The sequence below is a fragment of the Numida meleagris genome, chromosome 10 (assembly GCF_002078875.1).
Source record: "Numida meleagris isolate 19003 breed g44 Domestic line chromosome 10, NumMel1.0, whole genome shotgun sequence".
Lineage (NCBI taxonomy): Eukaryota > Metazoa > Chordata > Aves > Galliformes > Numididae > Numida > Numida meleagris.
In genome coordinates this window covers 7,119,365-7,136,674 of record NC_034418.1, presented here as the reverse complement: position 1 = coordinate 7,136,674, position 17,310 = coordinate 7,119,365, and the positions used below count along the sequence as shown (strand labels likewise).

The following is a 17,310-nucleotide window of genomic DNA, read 5'->3' as shown; positions in this document are numbered from 1 at the left end:
ATTATATAAAAACTAGATCACCCTCAAAAGTTAATATATCCCTACTTCCTAATATAATACTGACTGGAACCTAAATATTTTGTCATGCTTTACCTATACCATAATTAATGCTTTCTCAGCCTGCCAGATTATATTTATATGAAGCAGAACCATTTTATAGTATATACATCTAAGTATAGTTAAGCTTTGTAGGTCCCTCCCTGGTTATGTAAGGAAGCTGAGAGATGGAAAAGAGGGTTATAAGGGAGAGGAGGAGTGAAGAAAATATCAGACTTCCCCAAATACCTCCAAGTGATAAAGCCAAACTGTCACCTTCTGTAGTTTTCTACTTACCATCTGCCTCTCCAATTATTCTACCTCACAGTAAAACCCCTCCCAAATTATAATGGCGGCTCAGTTACCAAGTACAAACAATTTAGAATAATAGGCAGTAGAAATCCAGTATGTCAGCATCCAAAGAGAGTGGAAAGTAAGCCACCTCTGCCTAGAGAAATTAACATAATGAGTAGTGAAGTTGACAGGTCTTAAATCAGCACCAGCTTACAAAGCTGGTTTGTTTCCTTTCTGCATCATTCAAGTAGAACAATTAAAGCAAGTTACTTGCTTTAAATTTTGCTTACATGAACTAGGATAAAATAATGCATAGGCAGCAGGCTTTTTCAGAACTCAAAATGGGAGAAACTCTAATTTGCAAGTTATCAACTACAGAAATACTGAAGCCTTTACTAGAACAGATTTAAGTTGCAGAGATGTAGGTGCTTGGTGAAATATAACTTTAAATTAAGCCATAATCATCTAATCACACTTCTACAGAAGTTTCAGCCTGAAGTAATATTAGTCTATTTTCCTTAATTCATGAGGACAAAGAATCTTCAAATATCAACTCTTCTCTTGCTCTTGGTTAGTTAGAAAGTAACAAGGACAGTCTCATTTTAAGTTACGCTGTGAAGCAGAGGAGAATATAAAATGTTTGACTCTACTTAAGTCACAAACATTTATCTTATGCTGGTAACTCTGATAGTCTTGGTTAATTAGAGTTCAGTAATACTGCAGTGTACTTGCAAGAACAACCTATGTGCCTTAAACCAAGCTTTATGTTATTGTAAACTTCTAATTCCATAAAACAGTTAACAATTTTAAATTAATATTTTTTCTAGTACCATTTTGCATGGCTCTACACAACTGTTACTTTATAGTAAAGCATTTTTATTTTCAAGTGATAAAGTCTGTGGGGCTCAATTAAAGGATGCTGAACTGTCTAAAACCACTTCCATTTCTTTCTCTCCTCCTCAGAAGCGCATAGTCCTACCAGCTGACTTAGCTCTAGAATTGATTACTGTGTAATCAGGTAAAAACCAGTATCAGCAAATGGGAGAAAACAGAAATATAGCAGCAGGGAAAAGAAATTCCAAGCTCGAGCCACATAAATTTTTTACTTGGAAGTGCTTAGTATGTTAAAGATTACCTTCACAGTCAAGAGACAGAAAAATTACCAGCTTCAAAGGCAGATAACAGAAAGGAGAACCTAAATAAAAGCACCTCCATTGAGAGTTCTACAAGTGGCTCCTAACTGTATAGTCTTTCATGTATTTCCTATTCACTTCAAACATTTAAAGAACGAATACTGCTTTTGATGTGGTACCTGTTGTACATGGAAATAACTCCCTTACATTTGCTTATTTGTCATACTGGATGATTAAAATACAGCTACACATTTTACCTACTATGTGCCTAACACACAAAAATATCATTTTTGGATTCGGACACCTATTTTGTATTTTTTTGTATATATTTATTCGTATTTATTGAGACATTATTCAAAATCAACATTTTATATGCTGTGAATCAGAATTGTGCCCATTATTGCTGACTTCCACAATGACTAGGAAGAAACTAGCATAAGAAAGATGGGACAATTAAAACATTGAACTTTGCAGCAAATACTGGTAACATTTAGAGTACACATCATAATGAGTCCTTAATAAATCCTCCTTACTGAAGAACTTCACTACCATTATTATCTTGCATCCAAAAATTAAACAAAAAAGGCTAGGTACATATTCATACTGCAGAGCTGGCAGAACAAATCTTAAACTTAAAAGGCATCAAGTCAAGCAGCAGCAGTGAGAATGTAGCTGGAAACAGGATATCAGTGAAACAAGAATATCTTCAGAGGTGCAGCAGAACAGTTTAAGAAAACCCACCATTGGTGAAATACTGTGTTACAGAGTAGTAGCAATCAAGAGAAGGAAAGCCCAGCATTCATGCTGTCATACTATTTTCTCCTATTTTTTCTCTAGTTTTTATTTCTAATGCATATCTTATAAAGCATACAGATCCTTCCTTTACTATTGAGGTTATTTGATCAAAAGTAATTTTCTGAAGAAAAATTATATTGATGAAAAAGATAATGTTTTTTAATCATTTACAGCAGTTATCATTTTTGATAACAATTAAAAGGATAAAACCCACCCAAAATATTGCTGAATATTGCATTTATTTAAATGCAATTTTTCCCTCAGTATTTGTTAAATAAGCCCAGCAACAAACAACTCCCTAAAAAAAGAGCCCTAAGCACAGGACTAGAGCAGAATGTTTCATTATCCAGTTTTATATTGCTATTTTGCATTGTCCTGTCCTGTAATAACTAGAAATACAATGTCTCCTATATTTCTGAAGCCTTTTCAAAGGCAATGTGCGAAACCAACAAATGGATAGAGAAGCTTTTCCAGTTTTGAAAAAAAACCTGAATATTAATCCTTGTGTGATTCCTACCTTGAAGCACCAGCTAAAATGCCAAGTTTTGGCGTAACCCTTCAGATCTTGAGGACTACACAAAAATACCCCAGAAGCTGCTCACAGAAGAGCTCAATCTCACTGCAACAACTAACCTACCTTGGACATACGGTGCTAACTCTTCTCATCTTCATGCTTGGTTTAACTCTCATTTTAAATAAACAACCTTCAATTTTTAACTGTAATCTTGAATTTAGATTCCCCCACAAAGAAGGAGGAAGCCAGAAATGAAAATGGAGCATCATTTGCACACTTACACCAGCTTCTCAGGTTTTCATAGGTGAAAAGAATGTGTGTGAAGCTCTGCTGGGTTTACTAATGAGTATGCCGTTGGTGACAACAGCTGGATGAGCTCATTAGGTAAAATGAAATACGCTGGACAATTTTCAGATTAAAAAAAAACACCACCATCAACAAAAAGCAAAAAGACACCTTACATAACATTACTTAACAATGTACTGTAATCTACAGCTAGCTAAACCTGATATCCACATGGTGCATCCTATTTTTTTTAAATAAATGTAACCATTTTCAAAATTCTTCTGGGGAACCTGCAAGTAAACCTTATTTTAGTCACCACCACAGCAATGTTCATTTCTGTGTCTGTTAGGAGATCTTGACTATTCTCACATTTTATGAAATTTGTCCATTTCCAAACTAGCTCAGATACAAGTGTAAATAAAACTGAACACAGCTTTAGTTCACACCTGTACATAAAATTTCCATAGGTACACAAGTGTTTTACTAATACTTAAACACAAGTACGTCTTTTCTTGATAACCGTGCGAACAATATTACTCTTGCAAAGCTGCATGCAGTTTTCATGCATTTTCATATAGCCCAGTGGCTCATAAGATTTATACTCCATCTTAAGAGCAAAATGCCTTCATTTGGTCAAGCACAGCATATACAGTTTATAAAATGTATAGAACACAGTACAGAAATGCTATATGAGCAGAACGTAAATTTATGTTTCATTCTACTACAACTACTAACCAAGAGAACAAGACATTAGAATCAGTCATGACATTTATGTACGGAGATTAAAGAGAATCTTTACTCAGGTCCCAAGGTCTACTAGTCTATCTTCTATCTTTTGGCAACTGTATGGATTTTAAACTATTTCAGTTCAAGTTGCTGGAAATCTCAAATCTCTCTTACTTGTAATTTCAATGCACTTCACAGCACTAGATGTGGTTAAATATACCCTAATGTCCTTTGGTAGTACCACTTGGCTTAAAATAAAGCAAGTTTTGATTTGTATGTCATTCATAACTGCTAGCTATCATGTTCTCAGCATGATTCTGGTTTCACTGTGATACCAGGGAACTACATTATTAACCAAGATGAAGTGTCTTAGGCAGTCAAAAGGGAAGGAAAAAATAAAAGTCCATACACTCATCAGATGCAAAACTGTATTTATGTCAAAATATGTGAAGATAAAATTAGCAGTCTTATGCAATCTAGGAATCTTATGAGAATCATTATTCACTGCATTTCAAAGAAAGGTGACACAGAAACACAAAGTTTTCTTTCTCTATCTGCAAACTGCTACCAACCCAATCCAGAAAAAGAATAGCCTGTGAGTGTCCAACCTTTTGGCTTGCCTGGGCTGCATTGAGTGAATGTGAATTGTCTTGAGCCAGAAACAAAAGTCACTATGGAAGTAATGCGTCTTATTTATTTCCTTGGAAACTACAATGGATACAAAGAGCACAATAACACTATTTGATAGAGCAAATCATCATCTACAAAACACTGTTGTTCAACACAGTCACCACCACTGGCTAATCACGTTCACCAGCGACGAACAAGAGCCTGCGTGCCACACTCCTAAAAATTGCGATCTACCATTGCAGTCACCACTGCTGAAATGCACCACCCACCACCTCACTGTGCTCCCATAAATGTTCAGCAAGCACTGATGAATGTCAGTGAGTGCACTGTTAGTGCAGGCCTCCCAGTTCTTTTCAAAAAAAGTGAAAGAAAACACCCTCAACACAGAACAATAAAAGCCAAGAAACTTTTCTCTGCTGTTGATTTAAATTCCAAATAAACATAAGACATCTCTGTTTAATATAATACATTCTAATGCAGCTTGGTATGCTTTTTATTTCACCATCCCTACAACTTGCTCATGACTCACTGCTCTGTACAGTTCTTGTTCCTCTTCCTCATGAACCTTTCATTTAAAGTTCTAAAGAGCAGTAAGAAAATAAGGAGGAAAAAGCTCTTTACAGCAGCACTCAAAACGCTTCTCTTCTGGGGCAGACAAAAAGAAGACAACCAATACAACTGAGTTTGATATTCAAACGAACTTTATTTTGTTTGAAAGCTGATTATCTTAAGTTTATCTTCTGAAGTAACAAAATGATTAGAATTCTTTTGTCACTATATGCCTTTAGGCATTCAAATAGATGGTCATGACAGAGATAATTATCATAAATTACTAAGATAATTACACATTATTAAAATATTCAATGTCAGCTGCTTTTAGAAAATATGAATCACAACATCAAAAATAGGTGCAAAGAACTCCTAAAGATGATTCAAAGTTCTGTGAACATTAAAAAATATCTTAATAACACTATCCCTCACATTAAAATGTTGATTTTAGGTTTGTCTATATCTTTCCATATTAATGTCTCCATAAAAAAGTATTTAAACAGTGTGTAGGTAAACTGCACAAAAAGACTTCCAGACTTTCAAACATAGGAGAAATGAGTTAAAAATGTGATATGAGATTAAAAACAAAATAAGTAGTCCCCTGCACACTAAACAGGAATTAGCGCTGGAATTTCTGTTGTAGTTCATGCTGAAATCTACTCATTCCAAGTATCTCACAGTGTAAAACACAGAGCATGAACTATCACTTAAACTGCCTGGAATTATCTAATAGTACACATTTAAAAGGCACGTGGTACCAAGCTTTCACTTGCTAACAAATAGTGGTGGTGGTGGTGGCAGGGCTGGTTTACGCTGTTTAAGGAAAAGCAGTCGTGTGACTACGTTTTGGTTACAGAGCTTTTGTTCTATGAACCATGAATACTATGAAATAAAACTACAATGCTGAGTTGTTCAGCAAGAACAAAGAAACGGCATGCATACTGACCCTATAATTTTATTACTGGAAAGAAAGCAATTCTTAATGCATAACCTCCTTATACAAAAAATAGTATTATGCAACACTTTTTTTGTTTGTCCCCCACAACGTGTTATCATTTGTCAGCAAAATGTGAAAGAACTTGGCACAAGTTAGGAAACATTTTTTCCTCCAGAAATGAACACTGCTTTGGAGCTACACTTGGAACTACATGGACAAAAATTATGTACTGTATCCAAGTCACAATAAAGACTTGGTCAGGAAAAAGAAGCAGGACAGGAGTTTATGGTTCGGAAGTTGACAATGCACAAACACCAATGGCAATTACTTTGAAATGCTTAGTGTACCGCTGTTTCAGATGAACTAAAGCGTGTCTACCACAAAAACAACTTCGTCCTTATCTAAGGTGCCTCAGAATTCTTTAATACCATCAGCTTTTACATCTTTTCACCTAGACTCATCACAGTAATAACAGTTTTCCTCATACACAGAGTATTTCAAAACACATAAGTATTGTCTTCCTGCACCTTAATTTTAGAGAGTCCTTTTACTGACTAAAGGAACACAGTGCTTAAAGGACAAGTACTTTGTAAAGATGCTATTTAGCAAAATGCATCATTTTGTTTGATATATAACTATTGTATCCGAGGACGTGACATTCTGAAGAGCGGGAAAAACATAAGGACGTTTATATTCTAAAAGAAAGTCGAGATACAAAACAAAAAGCTGCAGAATTGTAATGCAACTCCGCAGACAGAAAAACAGCACACTTAAGGTAACATTGGCAGCAGGACAATCAAAGTCTACTATAAACTAAAGATCTCTCAACAAGATGCATTTTGTATACTGCAATCAATGGACTTAAGGAAAAGAAACAAACTAAGGTTAGGCACTCTGTTATACTTTATACTTAAACATAACGAGCAGGCAGTAACGAGCTATCATTACGTGTGAGAAAAGAGACCATTTCTACCATCTAACATTCTAAGATACATGAAACACTTTAGTTACTTGGTAAGGAGAAAAACGGAGAAGATTGCTTTAGAATTACTAGTTGTATGACTAGATTCTAAACACGAGAAAAATTTGAGTTTAGGTCTCAGAAAGACTTCAGTAGAACTTTAATAATCCTAATCCGCACTTCATCAAAAAGTAAGCAAGTTCGCATAATACCATTTCAGAAGTTAGAGAAGACCACAAAGACCACTGAGCAGCAGCCAAAAAAACAAATAGCAAGTAAAAAGCTGGCTAAATGCTAACCTGAGAAAGCATGAGATGTTGTATTTATTAAGGTATTTATTCATGAGGACACTATCAACAATATCATCTAGTTTCTTTTTGGAAAGATCATCACAATTAAACAGCAGCTTTCCCCCCACCTCCCCTCCAAACCAAGCAAAACCCGTGACCGAGGAATAAAACCTTTCCATTCTTCCGTCAGATATCACAAAGGATGATTTATCAATCTCCACTGAACCAATCATAGGTCAATAGCGGTTATAACATTAGTTCACATTAAAAATGAGTTATTAGACTGTATCAACAGCATAATATTCTATGCTAATTGATTTTGGGTCATTCTCTTAAAGACACATTTCATTAATCTTCAATGCAGCAAGAAAATAACAAGTTTGTGTGTCCAGATATGGTTCACATTCATTTCATTGCTCAAAAAAAACTGGTCTAGTTTTCAGAATGCTTCACTAAAATCCTTACATTTCTTTAACAAATACATTTTTTCCCCAAAATGTCAAATACAATTATTTAAATTATAATCATAATTATTTATCAGAAGTCCTTCCAACATTTTAATTTCCTTTAAAATCGGTACAAGCAGATTGTATAAAAAGCCTCTGCTAGCACACAGACAACAGCAACGGAGGATTAATCATTTTTGCTATAGCAACCACTGCGCTGCAATTACCATAGTGACACGAGAAGAATAGAAAAAGTAATAATGAATGAAGAGCACTTACTTGTTGGAGTAATGTGTCTGCCAAGTAAGTGCAGAATTCTCTAGTGCCCAGCTCTACTCCCCTTAATCAATTGAAATACTATTTGTAATAGATATGTCACAAAGCATTTTTTATTTATTTTAAAAAGGGCAATACAACTTTGTCGACTGTCCACTGTTCTTTAGTCAGGTTAACATACAAACCATTGCCATGCCGTAACAGAGGAGGTGCTACCCGCTCTGTTTTGATTTAGACAAGTCTGAGGTCTACCACATTAAAACATATTCATACACCTAGATTTGTCAATTTTTAAAGTTAAAATATAAATATGTGTATATATATAATATATACATTTATAAATACATGTGTATGGAAATGTAGTAGACCTTAAAGACATGCAAGCATACATTTTTTTTCATGGAAAATACAAAATTCATTATCTGAGTGCTTCAGACACACTTTGTGCTAAGATTACACTAACATCTAATTGTTATTTTTTTCAGCTCCATTTATCTAAATAATTTATATTTAATAGCTATTGCTCGACTTGCTTGCTTAATTTAAAAAAGAGAAGTTAACCCCAAATCAGCCACTAGTCATGATCTTACTCAAATACATGTCCCTTTATTTATTTTCTGCCATTTCTTCTTCAAATGACAGATAAAAACTTCTGGCTGCAAAGGGTAGTTCAAATAAAAATTTTGGAAGCAGAAAATGTCAGACAAGCTCACCTTATCAACAAAACACGTTTTGTTAAGATGTACATGTGATCAGTAAATCAGAATCTTGGGACCGCAGACATACAACAATGCACAAACAGGAAAGGCAGAAGTAAAGCTAAAAAAGGCAGCTCAAATGATAAAGTACTCCCAAGCTCATACCTGGACTGGATGTAGCTTTACAGGCTGACGTGCACAAGGTTAAGTGAGAAGTGGGCAAAAAACTGAAAGCACAGAGCAATACATAATTCTCTGAGACCTCTGTGGAACAGTGAGCCCTGTACATAAGCAATGAGATACAGAAAACATGAAGAAAAGGGAAGAAAAGAGACAGGCAATGCAGAAAGTAATATGAAATGAGAACAAGTTTAGTACTGAACCCATTTCTAATCACAAGCTATACACCAGTGTCAGCACAGAAGATGGATGTAGCATGCACAGAGCAGGCTGTGAGAGTTATGGTAGGTTCTGCTTCAAAAGCTTCTTAGGTGAAAGGTAGCACAACCTTTTAATTTTATGTTTTCTCATTGTGCTATTCTGATTTGTTATCCAACGAAACTTTTTCAGGTGCTATTATAGCACCTCAAACTACAACTTAAAATTGCAAACCATCATAACTAGAATTCATTTTGACTTATGACAACTGTTATTTCATGATTTTTGAAACAGAATACTAAAAAAAGAAGATGTTCAAGTCCTACACACAGACCTTGTGCAATAAATGCCTACCTTTTAAAGCACCTAGGCATGTGCAGACATAGCAAAGTGGTAAATGTAGTGAGGTATAGGCATTTAGGTTTAGGTAGAATTTTGGGGGGAGGTGGTAGGGATATTATTCAAATTCTATGAGACTGCACTTCATAAAAAGACATGGAATTTAATTTATCTCTCTTCATTACTTTACATGTTATTTTAGTACTTCAGAATTCTCTAAAAATTTGTTCAATACGAAAATAATTATCTGTTGTTTTAGAGAAATTCGGGAAGATGGATTTAAAAAAAATCTGCTGCATTATTCAATTTCCTACCAACTGTTACAACAGAAGAAAGATGAATTAAATATTGAAGTCACAGTAGTTCTCCAGTAATAATTTCTAAATCATAGTTGCACGTATTTTTTAACTGTCAGAATAATCTTTGTTCCTTTATCAAAATACACATGCACACACTTACAGCACTCTTTTTCCTCAGGAAAGTTAAAACATGCATCAGCAGCTTCTGGACATGGGAAGATTTAGGCAACCTTAATGCCTCATTCAAAATATAATCCCTAGAAAGTGCATACACACTTCATTTCCTTCATTGATATCACAAATCTCTTTGTACCTATTTTCATTCATCAAAACGTTTCCAGCTTGGATATAGCCATTCACAGTCCATATTAAGCTTTTGTCAAGTTTGTTCCTTCAGACATCATTACAGGTGATAATTTTTCCTTCTACATACAGAGACTGAAACATCTTTAGCAAATTATTCTCTACAGCCAAGGGGGGCAGTCTAAAACCTATTACACCCAACCCTTACTTGAAAGTCCACAAAGCATTTAACAAAAAAATAAAGCCCTCAAAAACCCTACTAAACCTCCAAAACTTCCTTCTGTCCTTTTCTCTTAGAAACTGCATAAAGCTGACTTAGAAACCACATTTTTCCTATGCAGTTTCAATTAAAGACCTCTATACCTCAAAACAAAGAAGGAAGATAGCTGCTTTACTTTTGTCATAAAAATCTCAGTTTCTGCAGCTGAACAGATGACATAATATGACAGATTAATTTTTCAACACAGAGGAAAAAGTACATTAATTCTTCAGTATCTGTCTATATATTGCCAGTTTGGAACATCTTCTGTACTTCAGTTATCCTTTAAGCAGTCCATAAATATAGAAGTCTTGCATCAGGTTTCTCTACGCTTTCACATTTTTTAATTTACATTTTTTAAGTCTCTAATTATAAGTGAAAAATTACCTATGCTCAGCCATAAAAAAGGTCTAGAAAAAAACTAACAGTGTAGAAGTGACATACAAATGTCCCAAGCCTAATCTTTTAGCCAAAAAAAAAAAGCATTCGTCTCCTCTAATGAATTGGAGAACATCAGCTCATATCAGCCAAGAAACACTGCTGTCTCAGAAACAGCATTTCTAATGAAAACCTGCATAGCAAGAGATCTACCTAAATTTGTAACTAGTGACAGGATGAGGGGGAATGGCTTCAAGTTGTGCCAGGGGAGATTTAGGCTGGACATTAGGAAATACTACTTTCCTGAAAGAGTGGTCAGGCGCTGGAATGGGCTGCCCAGGAAGGTGGTTGAGTCACCATCCCTGGAGGTGTTCAAGGAACATTTAGATATAGCATTGAGAGACATGGTTTAGTGGGGTTATTGGTGGTAGGTGGATGGTTGGACTAGGTGATCTTGTAGGTCTTTTCCAACCTAGCTAATTCTATGATTCTATGTTACACCTTTGAAAAGATGGTGGAAAAAAAACCACTAGAGTTTCCCCTCCTTCACACTGGCTGGATTTGTGTGATCTGAATTCATCTGCAAAGATAAAGATGGTCACAGGAATGTTGAGGAAGACATACTGCAAGATCTACACTGGGTGTTCTCTCTTGCAGGTGAAATGACAGAGATCTCCCAGAATAACCAGGTCCAAAAAAGTCAGCTTCTGAAAAGTCAGCATCTCCTTCCATAGATGATGCTGATTATTACCTCCCTCTCTGTTCTCTTTGCCAGATTCACTGTTCCTCTGTGTGTTTCTCAAGTTCCTGCATGTATTCTCTCCCATTATATTTATTCTTACTAGAAATTTTGCTCCACTGCTGTCTCACATTGATGCTTCACCTGTAAGTTTGATGATAATTAGCAGAGCAGAGCATTAAACAATTTGTGATGGAACTCTGAAACAATGGCGGCTTCCTGCTGCTGCAATAACCACACCGGCCATCTTTCATTGCCCTGACTGCACCAAACCCACCCAGCGTACTGCACCGTTCTATCAGCATGCACTGACGTTACTGACATTTTCAAAATTGTAATTTTAATATCTGAACAATTATACTCCTCTTTGCCAAGATGCACCAGGATTTATTAAAACCCCATTAAGATAAATTTCTAAAACTATGCTGTAAACATTTGGGCTTGCTAGCTACCCAACATGGAGATGAATATATCCTACATATGGATTGCTTTACATAGTACCATAAAAAAAAAAAAATCTGCTACATACTTAACATGTATTAAGAAACATTAATCAGAACATGAGCTTGAGAAATGGTTACAAAAAAATCCAACATAATTAGAAGTATTTTGAATTGCAAAAGATGTAGTATTTATACGTAAGTGTTTATATTTGTAGATAAACAGCAAATGATTTCACAAAACATGGTAAGAATTTCAAAGAAGAACCTAAAGAATTGTTAAAGTTTTACCTTTATTTAGTAGTGATATGTAAACTCATTCATAGTTGCTGTAGAAAGGACTAAGAGAAGTTAACCAGCAGAGATGTTTTCCAGTTGAAAGTCAGGAAATAGTTTTTCTAGAAATCTTACTAATGCTTTGAAGTAGCAGCATACAGAAAGAGAACTGGAAACTTAGGCTAATATAGAATCTGACTTCTAATTTTAAAAATTGTTCTTTATTCACAATATTTAATAATAAAAAAGATGCAACAAAGTTACCATTGGACTATGTTTAAAGACAGGCTCAGCCTCAAAATGAAGAAGTGGGATATATAATAAATACATTCTTTAAAAATTATTGATATTCAGTAGCACAGCAGAATTAGGCCTGTACTATTTTCTCTTGGGTCACAATTTTTTTTAGTTTAGAGCATACACAAAAGAAGTATTTTTTGAATTACAAAACTAACATTTACTGTTGTCCATAACGCAAAACACACGTTGATGAGCCATAGTTGATTGAAGGCAGTTTTGCTTGGTTCAGGTAAAACAAACAAAACCACAACAAAACCACAAAATCACAAAAAATAAAATATATCTGATAATAACCGTTTTGATATTTGTACCATGCCTAAAACAAACCGTACACATTCACAAGTGTGGCCCTCAGAAAATATATACGGAAGATACAGAATGCACTGGAATAGCTGAAGTCAAATTTAGTTGAATTTATTAGTATGTTATTCCCAGAATTTTCAAGATTTACAGTCACATAGATCTAAAATCGTTAAAAACAAATAAACCAGAAAATAACTTTAGAATTAAACAAATTTTAAACACCTTTAATCATTCCTTGATGTAGAATAGCTAACTAGATTGTGAAAAAGAAACACCTGGCATATGAGTAGTTTTAAAAATTAACACTCACCAAAATCTGCAAATACAGACTGTCCAACAACCACTGCACCACTAGGCTTTGCTTTACTTTTTTCAGGTTTAGAGAAGTTCCCATCCTATCAAACAAAGAAGGAGAAACTGAATTGCAGATCAAGTGATAAAGCTTGACTTTTGAACCAAAACCAATACATACGAATAAAGAATAGATTATGTAGATAAGAAACAGCTACAAAAATAATGCACTCGAAAAGGAGATTTTTTTTTTCTAATCTTTCATGGAATCCTGTAGAAATCCAATAATAACATTGCTTAGATACAATTGTCCACATATTTTTCTGTGTTTTTAGGAACAGACAGGGCCTCTAGCAACAGAGTCTAAGCCATAATTAAATGATTAAGAATACTAATGTTATTTATGTAGTGACATGTAATTTTATAGATAGATAATATTTAAAAGCACACACACAAAACTATTAGAACTTCTGATTTTCCTTCTACTTAGGAAATATCTTGATTTCACATCTGGTCTTGTTTTAAGTCTTTTTTAAAACCTCGGCCTGCAAAAAAAATGGTATTCCACATTTTGTCAGAAAGACAAGAAAGGAATGCTTAAGTTTTGTTTATTATAAAACTAGATCACAACTGTGACTAAATCTATTTAAAATGTGAATTTCTTTTTTTTTTAAATTAAGACAGACAATTCAAAGCTCGCTCTTCTAGTCACTGCAGTCAGCTCATAAACTGACATGGGCACAACCATACACACAGCAATTACATATGCTGCAAAAGCAGCTTTAGATAGTTAGTACCTGGATGTTTAACTACGCATCTTTTCCTCAACATGTAATCTATAAAAGCTCAGAAAAAAGAAAAAAATGGAGAGAATTCTCTTGAGCAGTATTTACAGCTAAGGCTTGAAGAGGCATGTAAAGGAAAACTAAGCTTCAACAGCAAGCTCCTTGATACAACGTCTCCTAGTGTGCTCAATATGTATCTTAAAATAGCAAATAATTTTAGGAATAAGTCATATTAATAAGGACACGTACCATTTTAGAAGAAAACAGTACATACATCTATTCATAAGATCTCAAAAATTATCTAGCTGCAGGAATAAGTTTGTAGCCTTTGTTGATGCAAAGTATATAATGTAGGAAAATAGCTCAGAACAGAAGTTTAGAAAAGCAAAAAAAACCAAAGCGTGGGATTCCTTGAGGTTGAAGGTTAAATTCCTGGTGTAGTCACTAACATTCAGTCCCTCAAGGATTTAATTCTTCAAAGCAAAAACCTGTTCATTTTTAAGCTTGTATAAAACAGAAGTATTAGATTTTAAAAGTTAAAAGATCTAAATATAAATAAAAAAAGATCCACTGCTTTAAAAAAATGTTTCAAAGTACAGTTTTCATTACTTTTTGCCAAAAATGAGTATTTGGAGAATATCTGGCAGATGAACATTTTACACTTCGACTTCAGCAGCTGGCTGAAGATGGCCATGTTGACACAGACAAAACCATATCCCAGGTTTTACACTGACTGACTGTGATACAATGGATACATTTGCAGGTACATACAGTCTCAAAAAACTCATTCCTTGCCTAATAAGAAACACATTACGCATTTTCTGTAATAACAAAAAATAATTTTTTAATGCATAGATGTTGGTATTCTTAGCTATATTCCTTTTGGAGAACATACTTAGCGTAAGAGATGCATTCAGTTTCAAATCAATTAACGTTATTAGTTGTTATTAATAATGGAGTGTATCAAAATAAGTAAATAATCATTTGACCTGTTTCTGTCCATCCTTGAATTACATTTGTGATATCTGGTTAATGTAGGACTTGGGATTTTTTTTCAGCTGTAACCTGTGTATGTATTCTAACGGTTACAAGTTAGATTTTGAATTTCTGTCCCACAAAATCTTACCCAAGATCTGAAGTCACAGTTCTAAGAAAGCTTCCTTAAAGAAATTAAATCTTTGAGACAACAAGAACAAAAAAATCTGATCAGCCATTTCTTCATAAACCATTGTGCTAAGTGTCAGTAACTGCCTACAACAGCAGATGACACAGCAGGGGTCTTGCACATTGTCTGAAGGCAGTCTGACTGCTTTCCTTTGTAGTCCCGTTGAAAAATCTGCAAAGAAACTTGTGCTGAGTAAAAGATCTCCTCGAGTGATCTGTTCCTCAAACCAGGAACGTCAGACAGCCTTTTATGGTGTCATGGTTTTATGATTTTCGGTTGTTGGTATTCCACATCATAACATCCTGTAGTGTATGTACCTGGTTCTCAGAAGAGAAGGGCTACTACATTCCCCAGGGGACTTTGGTCCCATGTTACTGTTTTCTGGTCAGAGGGAAAGATAAAAACTTGCAGATCACGAGACCTGCTCTCTCTTTCCGCCCGTCTCTCGTCCCAGCAGCATCTCACTCCCCAGCTGTCTTATCATCAGTATTAGAGTAAGGCCTACTTTAATTTTGGACACTCTCTCTCATTGTATTGTATTTATCAGCTTAAACTGTAATTATATTGTATTACAGTGCGTTACTTTGCATTTCAATATCTTATTTAGTAAATTAGTTTGTTTCTCCTCAGATTGTTGCTGCTGTTTTGCTCCCAGGTCCATCTCCTTACCCTTTTTTCCCTCTTCCCTTTCCCGGGGAGTGGGTTCCCCACCCCATTTGTCACAGAACCAGGCCAAATGCCCGTAAACCGTGGACATATGGTTTTCTGTTTGATGTTCCTGCATTTGAGTATCACCGTTACTTCAGTCTTCTCTCTTACCTTATTTATCCATGTCTCAAACTGAATGTCAGGATTTGATGTAGTAAGGAACAAATCTGAGAATAAAAACAAGAGAAATAAAATATTTCATGTTAACTGAAGAACATTTCTTAAGAGTGAGGACAGAAACAGGCTTCAGACAAAGTAGTATACATCATTACATTTTTAGTAAGTCAAAATTAAAATAAAAACCTATCATCTTTTTATTTTAGATCTGTAAAGTTAAGCAATATATACACTGTTGACAGGAGTAGAAAAGGAGGAGAAATGTTTCAGGCTTCTTTTACACTTAAATTCTCTTAAATATCAAAACAATGTGAAAGAGTGCTTCAGAGGATTTATCTGATCATGTCTACTTAAAGTGGAGCTCATTCAGGAAAAGGGAAACAAAGAGGTGCATTAAAGATGTCAAAAGAAAAAAAAAAGGAGATGAAGCGTAGCATACTAAAGATTTTAAGAAAAACATCCTTTTAGAATTAAGCACTTGTTTTCTGTTCTACTGCCCTTCTTTTCCCTCCAGTTCAAACTATCACTATCTGAGATGGGAGACAATGGTTTCTCTGATTTGAAAAAGATGAGTTTTAAAAATATAAAAGATAACACCATCCCCCGAGGTATTTACTGAGTAAGCAGGAAGATAGCTGTACAAGGAATGTCAAGTGGCACAATAAGAGGCATTGTCTGCCAGGGAAAAAAAGCAAGAACAAAACAAAGCAAAATAAATAAATAAATAAAAGAACAACAACAAAAACCCACAAAACCCCACATGAAATAAAATAATAAAAGATTTTGCTTGCAGGTTCCTTCTTCCCTACCCTGAACTGTGAAGGCTGTACTGTTTAATTTATTCTCCTGAATACCCGAAATGGCAATTTCCTTTAGAGCACTCACATGAAAAGACTTATCATGATAACGTGCTTCATTGGAATGAATTGTATTGCTGCTTAAGCATTTCTTCAAGAAGGAGTTAGAAGTCATGGAAACAGTCTGAAGATATAACTTAGAAAGCATTTATAAGCTTCGAATGTTTAACTGTGCATGTAGAAGGAAGTTTGCGCAATACTGTTCATTAACATGGATATAAACCATAAAATACTCAAATAATATATTTGGGGGGGGCTTCAGATAGGTGGGGGACTAGAAGAGAGGAAAACATGGAAAAATTGGAGCTTTTACATCTTTTTAACAAGTTTTTTAGTTTCAAGTAAGTATTCCACGTAGGGCAGTAGTATGCCCATGCTGTAACCTGTACTGCAATTTGTAATTCGTTATGAACTATATCATATACAGATTATATTTAAATATACAGCAAAAGATCAGTATTTGATTAGAAAATAGAATTGGTTGCCTAACCTTTAGCAGAAATTTTGGTTGGCACTATACCTGTTTTCCCAAAACATCTCTGACTCAGTTTCACAGCCCACAGAACTGACCTCTCACATTTAACTGCCAGGCCAGCCTTGCCCCTGCCCAATCCTCTGTGCAAGGAGAGATCCTGGGGACCCCATGGGAATGCTGTGCTTGTATGTTTTGTGGCTCTATCTCAGAATTAGACAAAATGGCACACCTGCTAACACAAGCCACAGTTCACCTAGTGCTGTTTTGCTGGAAGTCCAGTTCTGAGGAGTTGCTTGGTTAAATAAACACAACGTTTTTATGCAACACA

At 35.0% G+C, this 17,310-nt stretch overlaps 1 protein-coding gene across 1 annotated transcript in view; it reads right to left on the bottom strand.

Annotated features, from left to right (window-relative positions):
• The window catches only part of ITFG1 (integrin alpha FG-GAP repeat containing 1), a 75,252-nt gene that overhangs the window by 36,248 nt on the left and 21,694 nt on the right, over positions 1 to 17,310 (bottom strand). The window contains exons 7-8 of the mRNA XM_021408309.1: positions 15,645 to 15,700; positions 12,895 to 12,979 (exon numbers count right to left, since the gene is read on the bottom strand). Of these exons, the coding sequence (XP_021263984.1) occupies positions 12,895 to 12,979; positions 15,645 to 15,700 (141 nt within the window). The remainder of the gene's footprint in view (positions 1 to 12,894; positions 12,980 to 15,644; positions 15,701 to 17,310) is intronic.